The sequence below is a fragment of the Acomys minous genome (assembly GCF_964271855.1).
Source record: "Acomys minous genome assembly, chromosome: 6".
NCBI classification, from domain to species: Eukaryota; Metazoa; Chordata; class Mammalia; order Rodentia; family Muridae; genus Acomys; species Acomys minous.
Genome location: NC_140487.1, coordinates 99,478,250 through 99,497,535, shown reverse-complemented (window position 1 = coordinate 99,497,535; position 19,286 = coordinate 99,478,250). Strand labels below are relative to the sequence as shown.

Below are 19,286 nucleotides of genomic sequence, written 5' to 3'. Positions count from 1 at the left end.
TTTGTTTTTAATTAAAGAGAAAATATTCAAAATGTCAAGTGTATGGGTGTTTTGTCTGCATGCATATCTGTGTGCCACTTGCATGACTGGTGCCTGTAGAGGGCAGAAGAGGGCATTGGATCTCTTGGACCTGGAGCCACAGATAGTTGTGACCCACTATGTGGGTGCTGGGAACTGAACCTAGGTCCTCTGGAAGAGCAACACTTGCTCTTAAGTACTGTGCCGTCTCTCTAGCCCCAAGATGTGTAGTCTTGCATACTAGAGGCAGGACCTCACTAAACAACCCAGACTGGCCTTGGCCTTGTGATTCTCCTGCTTCAGACTCCTACATGCTAGGGCTGCAGATAAACATCACTTTGTCCATCCAAATTTACCTTAATAAAGTTGACTTTTGGGGCGAGGGTGGGGGTGGGGGTGAGTTTCAACACAAGGTTTCTCTGTGTAGCCCTGGCTGTCCTGGACTTACTTTGTAGACCAGGCTGGCCTCGAACTCACAGAGATTCCACCTGTTTCTGCCTCCCTGAGTGCTGGGATTATAGGCGTGTGCTACCATGCCTGGCTAAAGTAGAATTAAGTTAAAAAAATAAAATAAAATAAAACCAACCATCAAGGTTTGTGTGGGAAATAAAGCAGCGTTTCCAGCCTGAGTTTTCCAAGCCCAAGACTGGAATATTTTATCCTTTGCTGCTCAAAGTCTTAAATATATATATATGAAATCACCATTTGGATGTAAATGTTTATCACACATTGAGCACTGCAATAGAAGAGACGGACTGACCTGCAGCCTAGTGGAATAATCTAGATAGTATCTTGCTGACGTATCTCCGGCCATTATATGTGGCTCTAGGCTGGAGTAAGCTCATAAAACCAGCCAACCATAGGCTGCAACCTCACCATCCAGCAGTCAAATCCCTCCAGGACACCAGTGTTGGAAGTCTGCACCAGAGGCAATAACGATGCGGCATCATGTGGATTGCTATTTCTCTTATATCCTGTTTGTTTAAGAGACTGTGAGCTGCAGGACAGAGCTTTTTTTAAATTTTGTTTTGTTTTTGTTTGTTTGTTCATTTTTTGTTTTTTTGACACAGGGTTTTTTGACTGTCCTGGACTCACTTTGTAGACCAGGCTGGCCTTGAACTCACAGTAATCTGCCTGCCTCTGCCTCCCGGGTGCTGGGATTACAGGCGAAGACCATCAAGCCCGGTGGTTGCGGCATTCTTAAAAGAGAACCCTGAATCTGAGACCCTTTAGTTACTTTCCTTCTTTCTGCAACTAAGTATCTGACAAAAGCAACTAAATAAACAACGAGTTTATTTTTCACACACAGTTTTAACTATCTTCCAGCAAAGACCAGGAAGCATGGAGCTTGGTATCTGCTTGTTCTGTCCTTTTTATTCACTGTAGGACCACAATATGTAGAGTGCCTCCCTCTTTTAGGGTGGATCTTCCGGCCTCAATGAATCCCACCCCCACCCCCATTAGATACAATCTTTCCAGCCTTTTCCTCTCAGATATGCCCAGAGGTTAGTCAGCTAGGTGACTCTACACTTTGTCAGGTTCACACACTGGGTGTTATGTCTGTTTCATACAATCAAGCCTAACCATGGGTTAATTCCACACTTTTGGTCTCTCTTTTGTTATTGTGCCTGATTCTACAACTTTCACTGACATACCTTTGGCCTTCAGAGGCTATAATTGACCCATTCATTCATTCATCTAATTAGGGAATATTCATTAAGCCCATTCTTGAAAACAGGGGTAAAACAGAGACAAAGTAGGCCCAGGTCCTTCCTCCACAGCTTTTGTTCTTGTCCTTGTTGCGGGAATGCTTTTTGAGACAGGTTCCCAGGCTGACCTCAAACATGCTATGTAGCTGAGGCTAGCCTTCAACTCTTGTTTCTCCTACCCCCAGAGTACTAGGATGACAAGCATGCCTGGCTCTTAAGCAGCACTCAGGCAGCAACCGAGGTGATAGAAACGACTATGGAAGCCTGGAACACGCTTAACAGAGCCTGCCCCAGCCACATCTATATGCCTGCGTTAACACCCAGCCTGTCTTTTCTTTCCAGCCAGGTCCCGAGTGCCTCTTCAGGAACCTCACCATTTTAAATCTTTCCAATATTTCTCTCTACTATGTCTTTTAGACCAGCCATCTAACTGGTGTTAGGGGTGTCAAGCAGGCAGCCAAGTAGGAAAAGGTGACATCTGGAGATACAGATGTGACCCACATCTAGATGCCATCATTATATATACGGCAAGAATCAGAATAGGGTGGTAGCTGTGGCAGAGGCCTTGCCTTGTTTGAGCAAGTCTCTAGGTTTGAATCTTAAGTACCAACCACCACCACCAGCAGCAGCAGCAACAGTAAGAACACTAACAAAGGCTGTGCAGTGGTGTGTGTTTTTAATCCCAGCACTCAGAAGGCCGAGGCAAGACGATCTCTGTGAGTTCAAGTTCAGCCTAACCTACATATGGCGTTCCAGGACAGCTAAGACTACACACAGAGACTCTGTCTCAAAAACAAAAACAAGCTGGGCGTGGTGGCGCGTGCCTTTAATCCCAGTACTTGGGAGGCAGAGGCAGGCGGATCACTGTGAGTTCAAGGCCAGCCTGGTCTACAAAGCGAGTCTAGGACAGCCAAGGCTACACAGGGAAACCCGAGAGCGAGAGAGAGCGAGAGAGAGCGAGAGAGAGAGAGAGAGAGAGAGAGAGAGAGAGAGAGAGAGAAGAGAGAGAGAAAAATCTAGACTTCAAGGTGGCCTCAAACTCACAGAGATCCACCTAACCTACCTCTACCTCTACCTCCTTGAGTGCTGGGATTAAAAGTGTGTGCCCACTGCCCAGCTCCAGCCCTTTTCCAGCCTCAGGTACAAAGCTCAGTGGCTGGTCCTGGTGAGTGTTTGACTACTTTTGTTGAGTGGGTGTCACGCTCCAAGTGTGGATGGAACAAAAGTCAGGGCTCGCAATTGTCATGTTGGTAAGAAGCTGGCTGGGCTCCTTCAAGGCCCCCAAATGACCCAGCTTAGGTGTTCGGGCTGTGAGACTCTGAGTGCATTTGAGGGAATCAACAGTGGCCTGCTTGGAAATGGGACGCGGTGGAGGGGAGCAGTGGAGGACAATCACTCTCAAGTGTCTGCCCACCTCTGTTGTCCTTGACACCTCTACAATCTTCAAGGACAAGCACCAGATTGGATTCACCTCTGTATTCCCCAAAGAGCCCCCAAACCCTCCCAGCACATGGCATTCCTCAACAAAAGATTGCTGAAATGAATTGGAGCCTAGTAGCCCAAGGTCATTGGCCCACTGCCAGCTGAAAAAAAAAAAATCTTGGCATATTTCACCAGTAGCTCAATCTCAGGGTAGTACAATTGGACCTAGAAACATAGCCCTAGGGATTCACAGCTGAACGTCCTGAATCTAGAAGGTTCCGGGAAGCTCCACCTTCTGGCAGCTTGCAGCATGAATAATTCAAGGTTGGACTAGTGGTCACATTTGGGAAGGTCATTGAGGGCTGGAAGGATGCCCTCTAGGTGGACAAGCTGGGCCTGCAGGGTTCTGGCAGTTCTCTTCCTGAGCCTTGAAGTGGGCCCTGCCTGTGGAGATGCTGCCCACAGCCCCCTGGCCCTGTGGGGGAGTGCTGCCTATGTTTTCAGCTTGCTCCCCTGTTGTCCACAGCCTTGTCTCACTGGGCAAGCACAGAGACACTCATTTCTAAATTGTAAAAGGACTTTTAAGCTTGATGTTTCTGTGCTTCATAGAACTTTTTATTTTATTATTGCTTTATGATCTAAATATGATCTGGTGTTTATCTTAGGCATTATTGACCATAGTAACAGTTAACTTTCCCCAAACATTTTCTTTTTTTCCCCTTTTCTTTCTTTCTTTTTCTTTTCTTTTCTTTCTTTCCTTTTTAAAATTTAATTTAATTTAATTTTTTTTGAGATGGGTTTCTCTGTGTAGTCTTGGCTGTCCTGGACTCAATCTGTAGACCATGCTGGCCTTGAACTCAGAGATATGGCTGCCTCTGCCTCCCACGTGCTGGGATTACAGGCATGCACCACCATCCCCAGCTGAACATTTTCTTTTTAAAGACATTCATATGTGCATATCAACTTGACGTGTCTTGACCAAATCCACCCCCATTCCCTCCCTTCTACTTCCTTTCCTGCTTCCCCCATTTTTCCCTCCCATCATGTGCTGTTTTTATTGTATTTTTTTCCATTTTTTGGTTTTTTGAGACAAGGTTTCTCCACACAATAGCTCTGGCTATCCTGGACTCACTTTGTAAACCAGACTGGCCTCGAACTCACAAAGATCCGACTGCTTCTGCCTCCCAAGTGCTGGGATTACAGGCATGCACCACTGCGCCTGGCTTATTTTATTTTTTCTCTTTAGACTTATTTTATTTTATGTTTATGACTGTCTCTTCTGCAGGTGTGTACATGCACCACATGCACGCGTGGTTGGAAAAGGCTGTCAGAACCCTGGGAACTGGAGTTTCCAATGGTTGTAAGCTACCATGTGGGTACTAAGAACTGAGCCTGGTTCAAGTACTCTTTACCTACGATGTGTCTGTTTTAAGCCCACAGAGTCCACTTGGTGCTGTTTGCATATGCATGGATGGATGCAGGGGCATCTGCAGAACTTTCTCTTCTCTTTCTTTCTCTTTTTCTTCTTTCTTTCTTTTTGGTTTTCCAAGATAGAATTCCTCTGTCCTGGAACTCTCTTTGTAGACCAGGCTGGCTTTGAACTCACAGAGATCCTCTCTGGAGTGCTGGGATTAAAGGCATGGGCCATCATGCCCTGCGGAACTTTATTTTATTTTATTTTTGGTTTTTTGAGACAAGGTTTCTCTGTGTAGCCTTGGCTGTCCTAGACTTGCTTTAGTAGGCCAGGCTGGCCTCGAACTCTCAGTGATCCGCCTGCCTCTTCCTCCCCAGTGGGTGCGCCACCATGCCTGGCTCCTGCCGAACTTTGTTTCTTATATTGGTTATAGACAAGTTCTTACAACAGTTCTGGCTGTGCTCACTATGTAGCCTAGGATTTTCTTGAACTCATGGTAATTCTCCAGCCTCAGCTTCTTACATGCTGGTATTATAGCCACAAGCCACCACACTAGGCAGTTTCTTATTTTAAAGACTTATTTGTAGGGTTAATGAAATGGCTCAGCAGATAAAGTTATTTTCATCTTGGTCTCCCAGAGCCACATGGTAGAAAAAAACCAATTCCCACAAACTGTCCTTGAACCTCCACACTGTGAGCCATGGCACATATGTAATAATTTTTTAATTATTTAGGATTTATAAATGTTATATCTAGTTAGCATTTACAGTATGTTGTGGCTTCTTTGTTTGGGGGTTTGGTTTTTCTTTGAGCCAGGATTTCATCTTGAACCCTGATCCTTGATTCTCCTCCACGTCTGTGTCCTCTGTGGCTTGATTTTCTGGCAAGGTTTCTGTTAGCTTTGAACTTCGCACTTTTACACTCTACCTCCCTGGAGGACCTTTGAGTAAATAATCTGATTTTAGTTTTGCATTCATAAGTGAAAGATCATAATGCTATCACTTGGGATGCCTTATGATTCTTCGTTTCGCCCGCTGGACTGTAGACCCAGAGGAGTCAGTGGGCGGGGATCAGATGCACTCCGCTCAGTTACGTGTCTTTATAACTGGCGTGTAGACGTCCAAAACATACTTGTCGAACAAATGAATGAATGAAAAGAAATCTACCTTTGACCTCAACCAGGTAAAGCACTTTGTACATTAACCAGAAGACATACCCGTATGGTGGCTGTTCCTATGTAGAAATACTCTAGGCATATTCATTAATCTGCACCACAGAGTAAAAAAAAGGCATTCCTACATCGCTAGCTCACGCATGCAGAAGGAGCTTAATAAATGTCTTATCGGTGGAAGAAGCTTCTTCTAAGCAAGGCGCTGTCTATAAGTGTCTCTAATTAATCAAGAATCTGGATTCTTTTCTCAGGGCCTGGTTCCTCTCTTCTTTTTACCCCTCAGGGAAATGGAGCCTCATAGTCCCTCCTGGACTCAGTTCCCCCAGGGCCTTCTCCAAGAGGGGCCCCAGGAGTGGTGACAGAATGTGGTTTTAGAGGAAGTGGGCAGGAGGGCAGGCCGGGGTTATTCCAGAACCATGGCCGGGTAGGGAGCTTGAGCCTGGAAGAGTCATCCTGGGACTAACCGAGAAGAGCTCCAAGGGGCGGGCCAGGGTCAGCGAGCGGCCCCGGGCTTGGGGCGGAGAGGTCGTTCGCGCAGAGGGCGGGGAATGAGGGGTGAGAATTGACCCCGGGGAGTTCCGGTGCCGTTGCGAGTGGATGCAGGGTCAGTGCAGAGGGGCGCGGGGGGCAGCCGACCAGCAGGGCGCGACGGGCGGGGTGCAGGGCGGAGAGCGCGGCGGGCGGCGGGCGGCGGGCGGCGGGTGGGGGGCGGCGCCGGCGCCGGGGGTGGGGAGCGGGTTGGGCGGCTGCGCGGGCTCCGCTTCAGCCGCTGCCGCTAGGGCGCGGGGGGCGGGGGGCTCGGCGCCGTGAGCTCGGCCATTGTGGGAGCCGCTCCCCTCCGCCGCGCCGCAGCCGCCCGCCGGCCTCCTCCTCGCGTGCACAGGGTAAGGCGCGGGGCGGGTTCGGGAAGCTCCCGGCTCCTCGGCCGGCTGCGCGGCGATGCTTGGAGCGAGGCGGCCGCGCCCCGGACGCGGGGCTGCTGGCATGCGGGTTGACAGGCACCGGCACCGCTGCCGTGAGGGCCCCGGCACCTGCAGCTCAGGGAGTGTGGGGAGTGCGGGGCGCACGGAGCCCGGGTTCCCTCCGGCGGCCGCTGCCCCGGCCAAAGGGAGGCGTGTTTCCTCGGAAAAATAGGGCACAGGAGAGGGATCTGCAGGAGCGGGCAGGGCTGGCCAGGGAAATTCGCCTCCGGGTTCCCGAGATCAGCCGGTGGCACTGACGCCCTGCCGATCCTCGGTCACGCGTCCCCACTCTTTGTCAGCCACGCGCGGCAGGCACGCGGACCCACCCGCGCCACCACCGACTCCCGGGAATGCCCCTCCCCCCCGGCCTTGGGGGGGGATGGAGGGGAAGGGAGGGGAGGGCTGCAGCCCGTCAGTGCTGGGTCCGGTGCCTGTAGCGGACCCGGGTGGCCTGGGGACCTTCGCGATGCGTTGGGGGTGTGGGCTCGGGTTCCTGCTAACCCGGGATGGATGAAGTGACCCAAGCGATTGAGGAGTAGGGCGGAAGCCCGGAGGTCACACAGGTGTGAGTGTGTGTGTGAAAGGCCGAGGAATGTCATGACTAGGATAGAGCCCAGGAGGGCCTGGCTGTCGCGGAAGAGGCCTTGCTTTTGCCGGCCTTTGTAGTAAAAATGGGCGTCTAGGAGGGGAATGGGCGGCTCTAGAATTAAGCAGGTGGTCCGAGAGGAGGAGCGGTTTCCTGCCCAGCGCTGAGGGTACATAGGCTGAGTTTCCTGGAGGTTGGGGCTTGTCGCTTCAGCACCTGATCGGACAAAAAAGGTGGGAGGTAGGTACTAGAAGGTGATGGTGAGACTAGGGCCAAGAGCTACCATAAAGGGCAAAGCTTTGCTCGTCCTTGGGTCTTTTCAACTCCTTCGGTGGTAGGCTAGGGTCTTGGTGTGCCTTGGGAAGATCCACACACTGCTGGCACAGGAGTGCCCTTACAGGGCTGTTCTGTCTGGCCCGCGTTTCAACATAGAGAGCTCCCCCGCAACGTGAGGATGGTTCTTTGTTTTCTGAGTTCTGTGCTTTTGCAGGAGATGTCACTGACCCAGGAGACAGTCTCTGCCTCTTGCTGTTTCTAAGCTGAGATTCCCAGAATCCAGGAGGAGCCTCACCAGAGACCAAGCAGTTTAGGCCACTTCCCTGCTCTGCACAGCCCTGTGTGCAGATAATTCCCCTGTTCCCCGTAAGGAAACGTTGACAGCTCTTGTCATCCCCTGGACTCTAGACTCCCCAACAGAACTACCTACCTGGGCTAGATGTGGGGCCTTATAGGAAGGCTGACAGCCGAAGGCATGCACCATCTTGGCTCTGAGAGCTCCTGGGGTGGTGGGCCATGCATAGCAGATGGTTCTGGGCAGTGAGCTGGGGCCAGGCTGAGGGAAGGCTGCCCAGTCTGGCTGGTGGAGCCCAGCTGGCTTGGAATGATCGCGTTTCCACTCTTCTCGCTCCGCTAGCGTACTGACCAGAAAAACGGACAGTCCTTACCATCACCCCTGCCCCGCGCGCCGTGTGATGTATTCCCACACAGCCCTCGGAATGAGCCAATGAATATTTTATCTAATGCCTGCTGTGTGACATACATGGCACCAGCTAAGTTTACACGCATATTTCACGGGTGTCCTTAAAATATCCTCTGAGGAGACGTATTGTCCCTCCCCCCCCTCCCCCCGACCGTGCAGCCGATGAAACTGAGTTTCTAAGATGCGGAGGGGCTTGACGCTGTTCTCACCAACTGTGAGTGACTGGACCAAGCCTGTCTTGGTTTAGTGCTGTGTCTAACCTGTGTGCTGGAGAAATCGGGAACTTCCACTTACTGTAGTTCACGTTTCCTTTCATGCCTGCCCGTGAGATTGCACGTTAGCTTTAGAGACTACTTCCCATCTGGTGTCCCATTTTATCCTTACAGCATTCCTGGGAGGTAGGAAGAAGAAGAGGAATATAATAATAGATTCCGTATTGAGTGCTTATGAGGTACCTAGCATCAAATGGCAGGATCTTGTCTACTTCTTGCCAACAAAAGGCTGTGAAGTTAGATGCTAGCATCATCTCCATTTTATAGATGAGAACGTTTGAGGGTAACAAGATTAAATGTCTTCTCCGCGGTCATACAGCTAATAGATAATGCAATAGAATTTGAACTCACATTTCTGCTTGGCTATTAGTAATAGAAGCTAGCCTAACATTCACACAGCGTTTTTGTTTGTTTGTTTTTAGACAGGATCTCACTAGGTAGCCATGGCTAGCCTGGAACTTGCCATGTAAGACTAGGCTCCTCTGCCTCCTTTGTGCAGGCAGCTGACTGTGACTTCAAGGCTGGCCTGGTCTACATGGCAAGTTTATTGGTTTTTTGAGACAGGGTCTCTCTGTGTAGCCTTGGCTCTCCTGGATTCACTAAAAAAAAATATTAGTTAGTTTGTTTGGTTTTGGTTTTTCCTTTCTTTTTTTGGTTTTTGGAGACAGGGTCTCTCTGTGTAGCCTTGGCTGTCCTGGACTCACTCTGTAGACCAGGCTGGCCTCGAACTCCCAGCGGTCCACCTGCCTCTGCCTCCTGAGTGTTGGGATTAAAGGCATGCACCACCACATCGGCTTGGTTTTTTGAGACAGGGTCTCTCTGTGTAGTCATAGCTGCCCTAGACTCACTTTGTAAATCAAGCTGGCCTCGAACTCACAGTGATCCGCTGGCCTCTGCTTTCCGGGTGTTGAAAAAAAATATTATTTGTTTTTTGAGACAGGGTTTCTCTGTGTATCCTTGGCTTGGCTGTCCTGGACTCACTTTGTAGACCAGGCTGGCCTCGAACTTACGATCCACTTGCCTCTGATTCCCAAGTGCTGGGCCACCATGCCGGGCTTGCAAAATATATAATTAAAGAGGAAAGTTATTGACTTTTTTTTTTTATGTGTCTGCATGTTTTATCTTCATACATGCCTTGTACCATGTACATGCCTGGTGCCTGCAGAGACCAAGAGAGGGCATCAGATCCCAGTTTGGTACTGGGAATAGAACTCAGGATCTCTGGGAGAGTAACTGGTGCTATTAACCACTGAGCCATATCCCTAGCATGCACCCCACCCCTACCCCTGCCTTTGTTTCTCAAGCACTGGGATTATAGGCAGGAGCCATCATGCCTGGCTTTTTGTTTTGTTTCGTTTGAAACAAGATTCCATGTAACCCAGGATAGCTTTAAACTCACTATGTAGGGCTGGAGAGATGGCTCAGAGGTTAAAAGCACTGCCTGCTCTACTAATGGTTATGAGTTCAATTCCCAGCAACCACATGGTGGCTCACAACCATCTGTAATGAGATCTGGTGCCCTCTTCTGGCCTGCTGGCATACATGCAGGCAAAACACTATACTTAATAAATAAATGACTAAATAAATAAATCATTAAACTCACTATGTAGCCAAGGCTGGCTTTGAATTTTTGGTCCTCCTGCCTCTATCTCTTACATACTGGCCTAATAGGTCGGTCAGTCTGTCTTCAGCCTCTCTGTCTGCCCATCTGTCTCTCTATCTATCTAATACTTAATATAATTTTCCTCTAAGTTATATAAATTAGTCTTGGCATGTGTTATTTTCTTTTGGTTTTTTGGTTTGTTTGTTTTTTGTTGTTGTTGGTTTTTTTTTTTTTTTTTTTTTTTTGGTTTTTCGAGACAGGGTTTCTCTGTGTAGCCTTGTCTGTCCTGGACTCACTTTGTAGACCAGGCTAGCCTCGGACTCCCAGCAATCCTCCTGCCTCTGCCTCCCGAGGGCTGGGATTAAAGGCATGCACTATCACTGCCCGGCTTGTGTTATTTTATTTTGTAAATGAAGAAACTGAGGTTCAGGTGTCTAAAGAGGTCAAGTCAGGAGCAGAGGCGGGAGTTGGGACCGAAGTCTCCGTGTGTGTTTTCTTTGTGTGACCCTTTATTGTGCTCACATTCTTCCCTCTCTCCTCCAGATCCCTTGTCCCAGGACATTTAGTCCTTCCTGTAGCCACCTCTGCTTGGACCATGTCTTCCTCTGATGAAGAGACGCTCAGTGAGCGATCCTGTCGGAGTGAGCGGTCATGTCGTAGCGAGCGATCTTACCGGAGTGAGCGGTCAGGGAGCCTGTCTCCCTGTCCCCCTGGGGACACCTTGCCCTGGAACCTGCCCCTTCATGAGCAGAAGAAGCGGAAAAGCCAAGATTCGGTGCTGGACCCTGCAGAACGTGCCGTGGTCAGAGTCGCTGGTAAGAGAGTTCTCCAGCTGTGCGGTTGAGGGAGGAGTGTGGTGGGCTGGTGCACACTGGCATCTCGGGGAGCTAGGAATTCCTCTGAGCCAAGTCAGCTGGAATCTGATTTGTTGTTACGATTATTTTTGTTGCGAAGATGAGGAAAGAGCATTCAAGAGAAACCTGAAAAAAAGACTAGAAAAAAGAAAACCTTCCCCGCCCCCCATGCTAAATGAGGCCTAGTCTTTCGTTTCTGTACCTTTCTACCTGTGTTTTCCCCACTCAGCTTTATTTTATGTATGTAATATTCACCTTGATGGTCTGTGTTCCAGGTGGATCTGTTTCTTCATTTACTCCTAAAAAGATCTTCTGGTTTACATCTTAGACTTTATGGATTATTTTTTAATGTATTTTTGTTTTTTTTCCAGACAGTGTATCACTATGTAGTTCTGGTTGTTCTGGAACTCACTCTGTAGACCAGGCTGGCCTTGAACTCACAGAGATCCACCTGCCTCTGCCTCCCCGAGTGCTGGGATAAGAGGTGTGTGCAGCCACACGTGACTCAGACTTTATCATTATTATGAAAGTCTGTGTATATTTCGTGGTTTTTCTGAGTCCTATTCCCTTTTCATTGGTTGGCTGTAGTAGACAGTGCTATAATGATCATGTTTAGGAATAAAAACATTTGATTTCTGCTTTGTTATTTCCTTATAAGGAAGTCTTTGGAGAAGCTGATTTTACTCATATAGCCCTTTGAGGGTTGTATGTAGGTTCTCCAGGAACTTTGCACGAGGGCTAGGAGCTGCCTCCCCTTGTCAGGAGGTGCCTGCCTGCCCTTTCCAAGCATCAGTGTAGTGCTTAGGAGTGTAGGCTTTGGTCTCAGAAGAGGCAAGGAGCTACAGGTCGTGATGAGCCACCAGTGTAGGCACTTGGAGTGGAATCTGGGTCCTCTGCAAGAGTAGCCAGTGCTCTTAGCTGCTGAGCATCTCTCCAGCCCTCACGGTAATTTTTTTAGAAAATGTATTTATTATTATGTATACAGTGCTCAGACTGCATGTACACCTGCCTGCCAGTAGAGGGCATCAGATCACATCATAGATGGTTGTGAGCCACCATGTGGTTGCTGGGAATTCAACTCAGGACCTCTGGAAGAGCAGCCAGCACTCTTAACCACTAAGACATCTCTCCACCCGCCTCAGTGTAGTTTTTGACTTAATGAAAGAGCTGCCTCACTGAAGGGACCCAGAGCCTTCTCCCTGAGGTGTGCTCAGCAGACATTGGTGTCACCATGCAGGTAGAAAGACTAGTGTTGCAGCTAGCTCATGCAGTGAAGTCTGCAGCCAAGTCCCTTGCCAAGGATGGTCCTGTTGCCCACTTTGGGTCAGTCAGATGACACACCGGCCTCCTTCAGCCGACCTCCTCTCACCTGGACCTTCTGATCAGCCTAACAGTTTTGGTTCCCTCAGTCTTTTCCTCCTCCTTCCTTGTGACCGCTAGAACATTTTATTTTAAAGCACAAACCTGCTCCTATTACCCGATGCTTAGAAGCCATCTTTGGCTTGTCATTACCCGCGAAAGAAAGGCTTCAGTGTAGAGACCCACCTCAAACCAGGCCCCATCCTGTCTCCACCAGCTTCCCCCCTCCCTGCAGCACCGTGCAGTTAGCTTGCTTGCCCTTCAAGGTAAGAGGCTTGTGGGATCAAACCTCGAGGCTTTAATTTTCTTCTCGGCAAGATGTTGGCGGTTCCCCCTCCACTCTTAAGTACCCGCCCTTCTAGCCCTGCTGCCCCCAGCGGTGTCCCAAGCCTCCTCCTCCTCCACTCTTCCATTTATGGCTCTCTCTCCTCCAGCGTGTTCCCTTGGTGCAGAGCAGTTAACCCACGGGGGAGCCCATCACCCCCTCATGACTGTGAGCCCCTCAGTGCTGTGAGCTATTTTACGTGCTGACCTTCAGTAACTCACGCAGGGCCTTGTGCGTGCGAGGGATCAAGTAAGGAGTGACCGACCACAGGAGTGCAAGAAGTACTTAGGGGCTAATACGCAGCAGATTGTGATGAGGAACAGGCAGTGGGCTGTAAGGAGAAGTCAGGAAAGATGTGGGAGTGAGCTCTAGAGGATCCGACCGACCGCAAATCCCCGTGGCAGGTAGGCTGCACGTTTGAACTGTGGGTGGGCAAAAGAGCGCCTTTGGAGGGAGTCCTTCTCAAGTGTTTTGGCCCTGGAACATCAGCTAGTAGCAAAGTTTGGAGCAGGCTCTAGGATGCAGGAAAGGATTTACCTGGTCCCAGCCTTAAAGGGGCATAACTCAAGGGCCTCTGAGCCCCAGATCTCTCGTTCCCCAGAAGGCAGAGTGAGTGCCTCCTTTTCCCTTCCTTATATTTCCTAACCCATCCTCCAGCACTCACTTCTAGATGGCTTTGTGACAGTTTCTCCCGGGTCTTCTCTGAGAAGGCTGTTTACGATTCTAGTCAAGGGAATTCAAGGGAGCCTGAACCTCAGGCAAAGGCCCTCAGAACTCCCACCCCCACCCCCAACCCCCCCTACCCCCAACCCCCTCCCCCCCAGCCCCCCCACCTCCCGCCGCCGCCAGGCCAGCTGAGCAAAGGGCTGGGTAGGTGCTGGGCTGTGCTATTGTGCTTTGCTCCTGGCATCATGCTGACATCGACAATGACTGTCTTGGGGAGGGGGCTGGACCAATTGAGGCTGGAGATGGGGGAACTGCCATGTTTAAAAATAGCAATGTGCTGCAGTTGGGTGTGTTTCCTTAGCTGGAGAGAAGAGAGGCCCCAGAGACAAGCGAGACTGCTACTTTAGCGTCTGGCAGAAGTCACCATACGATTTTAGAATATTGTGGGGGCTCCACGAGAGTCATGAAGCAGGCAGCCTTGCCTCCCACATGTAGGTGCAGGCATGTTTGGGAGACCCTGAATGCTCCGAGGCTCCCGAGAGCAGATCTTTACCTTCTGGAAGGAAGTGAAGTCAGGCTCACGCTGGAAGCAGCTGTGTCCTGTGTAATTTTTCTCCTCCCTCAGGTTTTGGGTTACGAAGCTAAGTGGGAGGTGTCAGAATCAGTCTCATCAAATGGAGAGACTTTCCAGGCCTCAGCCCGGTATGGTGTCCTGAGCAGGTCTTAGGACCCCCACTTTGCTTGAGGGGCCTAATGAGAACTCCTTAACTGGTCACCCATGTCAAAGAGTGGCAAGCCAGGGATGAGAAAGCTGCTTCACAAGATAGACAGACAGACAGACAGACAGACACACACTCATACACACACACACACACACACACACACACACACACACACACACACACCTTGCCAACCTCCCAGATGCTTCCACCCAGTCCCCTTGCTGTTTCCCTCTTTGCCAGCCCTTTCCTCAACTCCCTAAGCCTAACACCTCTGAGGTGTACAAGAGTCAGTTAGTTGTGAGAGCTTTAGGATTTGTACAGCGATTTCAAAAGGCTGTGAGCTAGTCAGGATGCACGCTAGGCTAAAGCCCTAAGGACTTGGTAAACTGCCTGGAATCCCATGGGACTGGCAGGTACAGATCTAGGTTATTCCGAGCATGAGGTTATCCCCATTTCTTAGGCAGCCAGGCCGAGCCGGACTCTTGTGCAGGTGGCAATTTAAGTAGCTGGCCGTGATCTCCAAAGCCCCGCCGGGAGCAGCCTTGAGATCCTGGCCCTTAGAAAAAGGAGAGGGCAGTGACAAAAAATGGAGAGAACCAATAGTGTGTTCCAGCATCTCCCTTAAACTCTACACCTGAAGCCGGGCATGGTGGCGCACACCTTTAATCCCAGCAGAGGCAGGCAGATCACTGTGAGTTCGAGGCCAGCCTGGTCTACAAAGTGAGTCCAGAACAGCCAAGGCTAACACAGAGAAACCATGTCTTGAAAAATCAAAAAACAAAACAACTAAAAAAAAAAAAAAAAAAAAAACCCAAAAAACAAAAAACCCAAGACTTTATACCTGAGACTTTTCTGTTGCTTCTTCCCCTCTGACATAATAACTATCCTTACTCGTTGAGGGGGTGTCAACAAGAAAGTGGGGGAGGGGCTGGGGAAGTTATTTTAACAAGGTAGCAACCACATAGAGTAAGAAATGGGAAAGTGAAGCTGGGAAGTGGTGGTGTGCACCTTTAATCCCAGCACTCAGGAGGCGGAGGCAGAACTCTTGAGTTCAAGGCCAGCCTGGTCTACAGAGTGAGTTCCAGGACAGCCAGGGCTACACAGAGACACCTTGTCTTGAAAAAACAAAGAAGAAAGGGAGAGCAGTAAAAATGTTGTTGTTTTTCAAGACAGAGTTTCTCTGTGTTATCTTGGACTCGCTTTGTAGACCAGGCTGGCCTCGAACTCACAGAGATCCACCTGCCTCTGCCTCCCAAGTGCTGGGATTAAAGATGTGCGCCAACGCCACCACCTGGCTAAATGTTATGTTCTTTGAGGCCTATGGGGAACAGGTGAAGGAAATGGTCAAAGACAAGTGCTGTGTGTTTTTACAACCACACAATGCTAGGGGGCACCATTCTCATCTGTTGCATTATGGGTTTATATAGTTGTTCTGACTACATTTTTGCAGATACGGGGTCAAGCGTCTTGTTTCGACTAAGGCAGGGCTGTTGCAAAGGGATTCCCCTTCCACCCGTCAATCAGGTATTCATCCATCTAACGTCGCGCATTTAGGCCCTTCTTGGGTTTTGTTTTGCTTTGTTTGAGACAGAGTCTCATAGAGCCCAGGCTGGCCTTGAACAATCTGTGTAGCAGAGGCTGACTTTGACTCCTGATCTTTCTGTCTCCACCTACCAAGAGATAGAGTTCAACTATGTGTCACCGACCCTGGCCTTTTTGTGTGTTCTGTTACGTTTTTCTGAGGGTTGAGAACCTATTTATCAGAATCTACAAGAAAACCCGCAGGGCAGGCAAGCTGTAAGTCTCCGAAGCTGCCTGGAGGAGGAGAACAACGGACAATGCCACGCTGTTTGGGTTAGGCCGGCCGCACAGCCCGTGCTGTGGTTGTGGGTCTGTGCCTAGGGTGTAGCTTCATCTGTGACGCTGCTGAATTACACAGCTTTGCTCTGAAGCCTTACCAGTTACATTAAGACTATTTCATTTCGAGGCTGGAGAGATGGCTCAGCGGTTAAGAGCTCTGTCTGCTCCTCCAGAGGTCCTGAGTTCAATTCCCAGCAACTACATGGTGGCTCATGACCATCTATAATGAGACCTGGTGCCCTCTTCTGGCATGCTGGCACACATGAGGGCAGAATACTGTATAAATAATAAATAAATAAATATTTAAAAAATAAGAAATAAAGAAAGAAACAAACAAACAAACCTAAGTGAGAGGACTTAGGAAGCCGAACCTATGTGTCTGTGGCCCAACGGGAAACTGCCCTTCGTTCTGATTTCCAAGACACGTGTTCCCTGTGGCTTCTGACTCTAAATCAATCTGCAGCCACTTCCCATGCTACCCTCCTTTTTGTTTTTGTCATTGATATTCAAAGATAGCTGAAGAGGTGGTCCTCGCTTTGTGGAATTCAGTCTAGGTGAGAGGATGGAAGGAAAGGAAAAACTGGCTAACATTGTGAAAGCTGGGCACGCAGGAACTCAGGCTAAGGATGCACCCAGCCCTGGTTAGTCAGCAGAAAGCGCTGCTCACTCGTGTGACCCATTCCCAACATCTGCTCCGCTGGAGCCTCCTCCAGGAAGCCGCGTCTGATCCCTCCTGTCAGACAACGTAGCGTCTCTTCCTAACGCTTCTCGGTCCTTATGGTCAAGCTTTGTTCCCAGGTTCACTGTTCACACCAGACGTGGACCGTGTTATAATCGGGAGTCTCATGTTGCTTTTCTGACCCTGGGCGGACAGTTCTGAGAACCCCGTGGTGCTCTTCTCCAGGACAGCAGATTCATTTAGTCATTTCTCCATTTCTCCATTTATGCATCCACTCATCCAGTCAATAAAAAGACTGAGCCCCAGCTATGTACAAGGAGCTACGCTGACGGTTGTATGCAGAGTCAGGACCTCTAGCCAAATGACTTGACCCTGTAGAGCTTCAGTTCTGTTACGGGTTGCCATGGTACCTGCTTCCAGGGTTGAAGGGATAGGGACCAGAACTGACTGATGAGGTTTCCATGCCCGTTACTGCACTTAGTGTGGCCTTTCCTATGGCTTGGATAGCAACCAAAAGAGGCAGGGGAGCCTGCGGGAGGCCCACAGTTTCCTAGGCCGGCAAGGAAGGGGCCTGAGCTTGCTTACTTCTGTCATTTTCTTTTGTTCATTCCAAGGCCTTGTCAGAGAGCAGATGGAAACAATTTGTTCTGGCCAAGCCATAGATAGAATCAAGGGCCATAGAAGCAGGAAACGGGACCCTAAGAGAACAATCCTACTGAGGACCCATATTCCTGGACAGGCAATCTTTCTTATTCCAAGTACTTTGGAGCTTTGCCCCCCAGTCAGGCTCCATCTCTGCCCACTTTCTCTTGCTCCTTCTAACTGTGGGATGTGAGTCCCTGGCTCTGTCTTGGAGCTTGGTTCCAACAGCAGGAGAGGCCCGGGAAAGTGGGGCAGAGTGGACGGAAGCTCCACACCGCTCCACAGCGCCAGCTCAGCTGCAGCGCTTTGAAAGTAAATCTGGGTCACATTCGCTGGAGGGATAGAAAATGACCACGTGGGCAGAATTCTCTGCAGGCGGCAAAAAAAGACAGCCAAGCTGTCCCTGCTCTGAGGCTCAGGGTCCCTCCGGGACCCCAGCTGGTGAGGGAGGTGATTACTACATTGCAACGCACAATCCTGCCTTTATGCCATTGGGGTTCCCGGCATGCTTTTCCAGTGAGTTGCAGGTAATACAGAGCAATGGCAGCCTGCCTTGTGGCTGGCTGCTCTGAAGCTTAGGAGTGCAGAGGGGAGCTGGGTGTTTTGGGGACTGTGGAAGGCTGTTGTTTTTGCCACTAGAAAAACTGACTGAAGTAGGATTCAGGTAGGACTGCCTTGCCGCCTCTCCAGCTCAGGAAGGTCAGTGATCACACCTGGATGTGAGATTTAATTAGCCGCCATCTCCCGAGTGTTACACTGAGCCCGTCTGGCATCTTTTTTTTTCATAGTTGCTGTAGCTGAGACCTGCTGTGGTTTGGCGTTATAGACTTCCTGTAGCAATCAGGGCAGAAGCAGGCCAGATTCCTGGCTCTTCTTTGACCTTCTGTAGGAACAGAAAGGACCCTCCTCGCTGGGATCTCTCATCGGATTAAGGTTGCTGCTAGAGAGACGAGAAGCCCCTGTAATTTGAAGAATGATTATGGGCTGTGCCCTACTCCCACCCCAGGAGTTTTTCCTTTGTGGTCAAGGGGCGGGTTCTGTTCAGAGCCTCTGTGAGTGTGTCGTCTCTGCGCATGCTCTCTCCTTCACTTGCTCATTTCCACAGTTATTTTCTCTTCCATTCATTCATGCAGAGGAATGGCTTTGCACATCTCAGTTGGGGACCCTGAAAAGTTACTCACTTGATTGGGCCCCACATTTTTCATTATTAAAATTGGGGAGCGAGAGAGCTGCTTCGGAGTCTTGCAAATTGGGCTGAGTGAGATCACGGGAGTAAGTAAGCTGCCTGGGCCCGTGTCTGCTCTGCAGGCGGCCCTCGATCTACACTGGCTAAGCCTCTACACATCATCAGTTCCCTCACACACTTTGTCACTGGTCTATGAATGTGCTGATTTACCCCCTTACTCTTTCACTGGTCATGTGTTTGCTGCCTTCATAAACATTCCTTTAGCTATGTTGTTCAAGGCTCAGTTTGGGCTTCAGGGTCCAGCTCCCGCCCAGGAAAGTAGCAAAGATGCAGCTCGAGCTGTGTTGAACTTAAGCTGGAACAATTTGGTGGAAGTTCTGAGGGGGGAGGACCCCCCCCTCTTGCCCATCTGGGACCCGGAACAATGAAAACTTTAACACAGGGGGTGGGTTAGGGAGGGAAGTCTCGACCCAGCTTGGGCACCCCAGAGTCACAGCTGTGCTGTTGCTGCGTCCTCGATGTGTACCCAGGCCTTACACGTGTCATTTCATCCCCCACAGAACCCTGGGAAACCACTGCCATTGGCAACAAAAGCAACTAAGCAGCTTGTCTGGGCTTGTCTGGCAAGCTAGTGGAAAGCCAGGGTTCAGCTTTTTAGTATGCACGGGGTCGCTGCAGCCCCACAGGCAGGATGTTCCCATGGAGTTTACTCAGCACTGCACTTCCGGTCCTGAGGATGCCAATGTTCTTTGCAGAAGGTGTCAACAAATACAAGAGCAGAGAGAAGGGTATTCTGGATACCCATCACCCAGAAACAAGATTTACCAACCATAACTGGTCTTGGTGGCACATGCCTT

General features: G+C 49.8%; 1 protein-coding gene across 7 annotated transcripts in view; it reads left to right on the top strand.

Moving 5' to 3' along the window:
* Positions 1-6,556: 6,556 nt before the first annotated feature.
* MACF1 (microtubule actin crosslinking factor 1) overlaps positions 6,557-19,286 on the top strand; it is a 348,476-nt gene continuing 335,746 nt past the window's right edge. For 2 of the 7 annotated variants that reach the window (XM_084787104.1, XM_084787103.1), the window contains exons 1-2: positions 6,557-6,618; positions 10,680-10,951. In XM_084787104.1, the coding sequence (XP_084643230.1) occupies positions 10,732-10,951 (220 nt within the window). In that variant the 5' untranslated portion in view covers positions 6,557-6,618; positions 10,680-10,731. Of the gene's footprint in view, positions 6,619-10,679; positions 10,952-19,286 lie in introns of those variants that run through there. The other 5 variants (XM_084787113.1, XM_084787112.1, XM_084787109.1 and 2 more) reach the window with 4 other exon arrangements.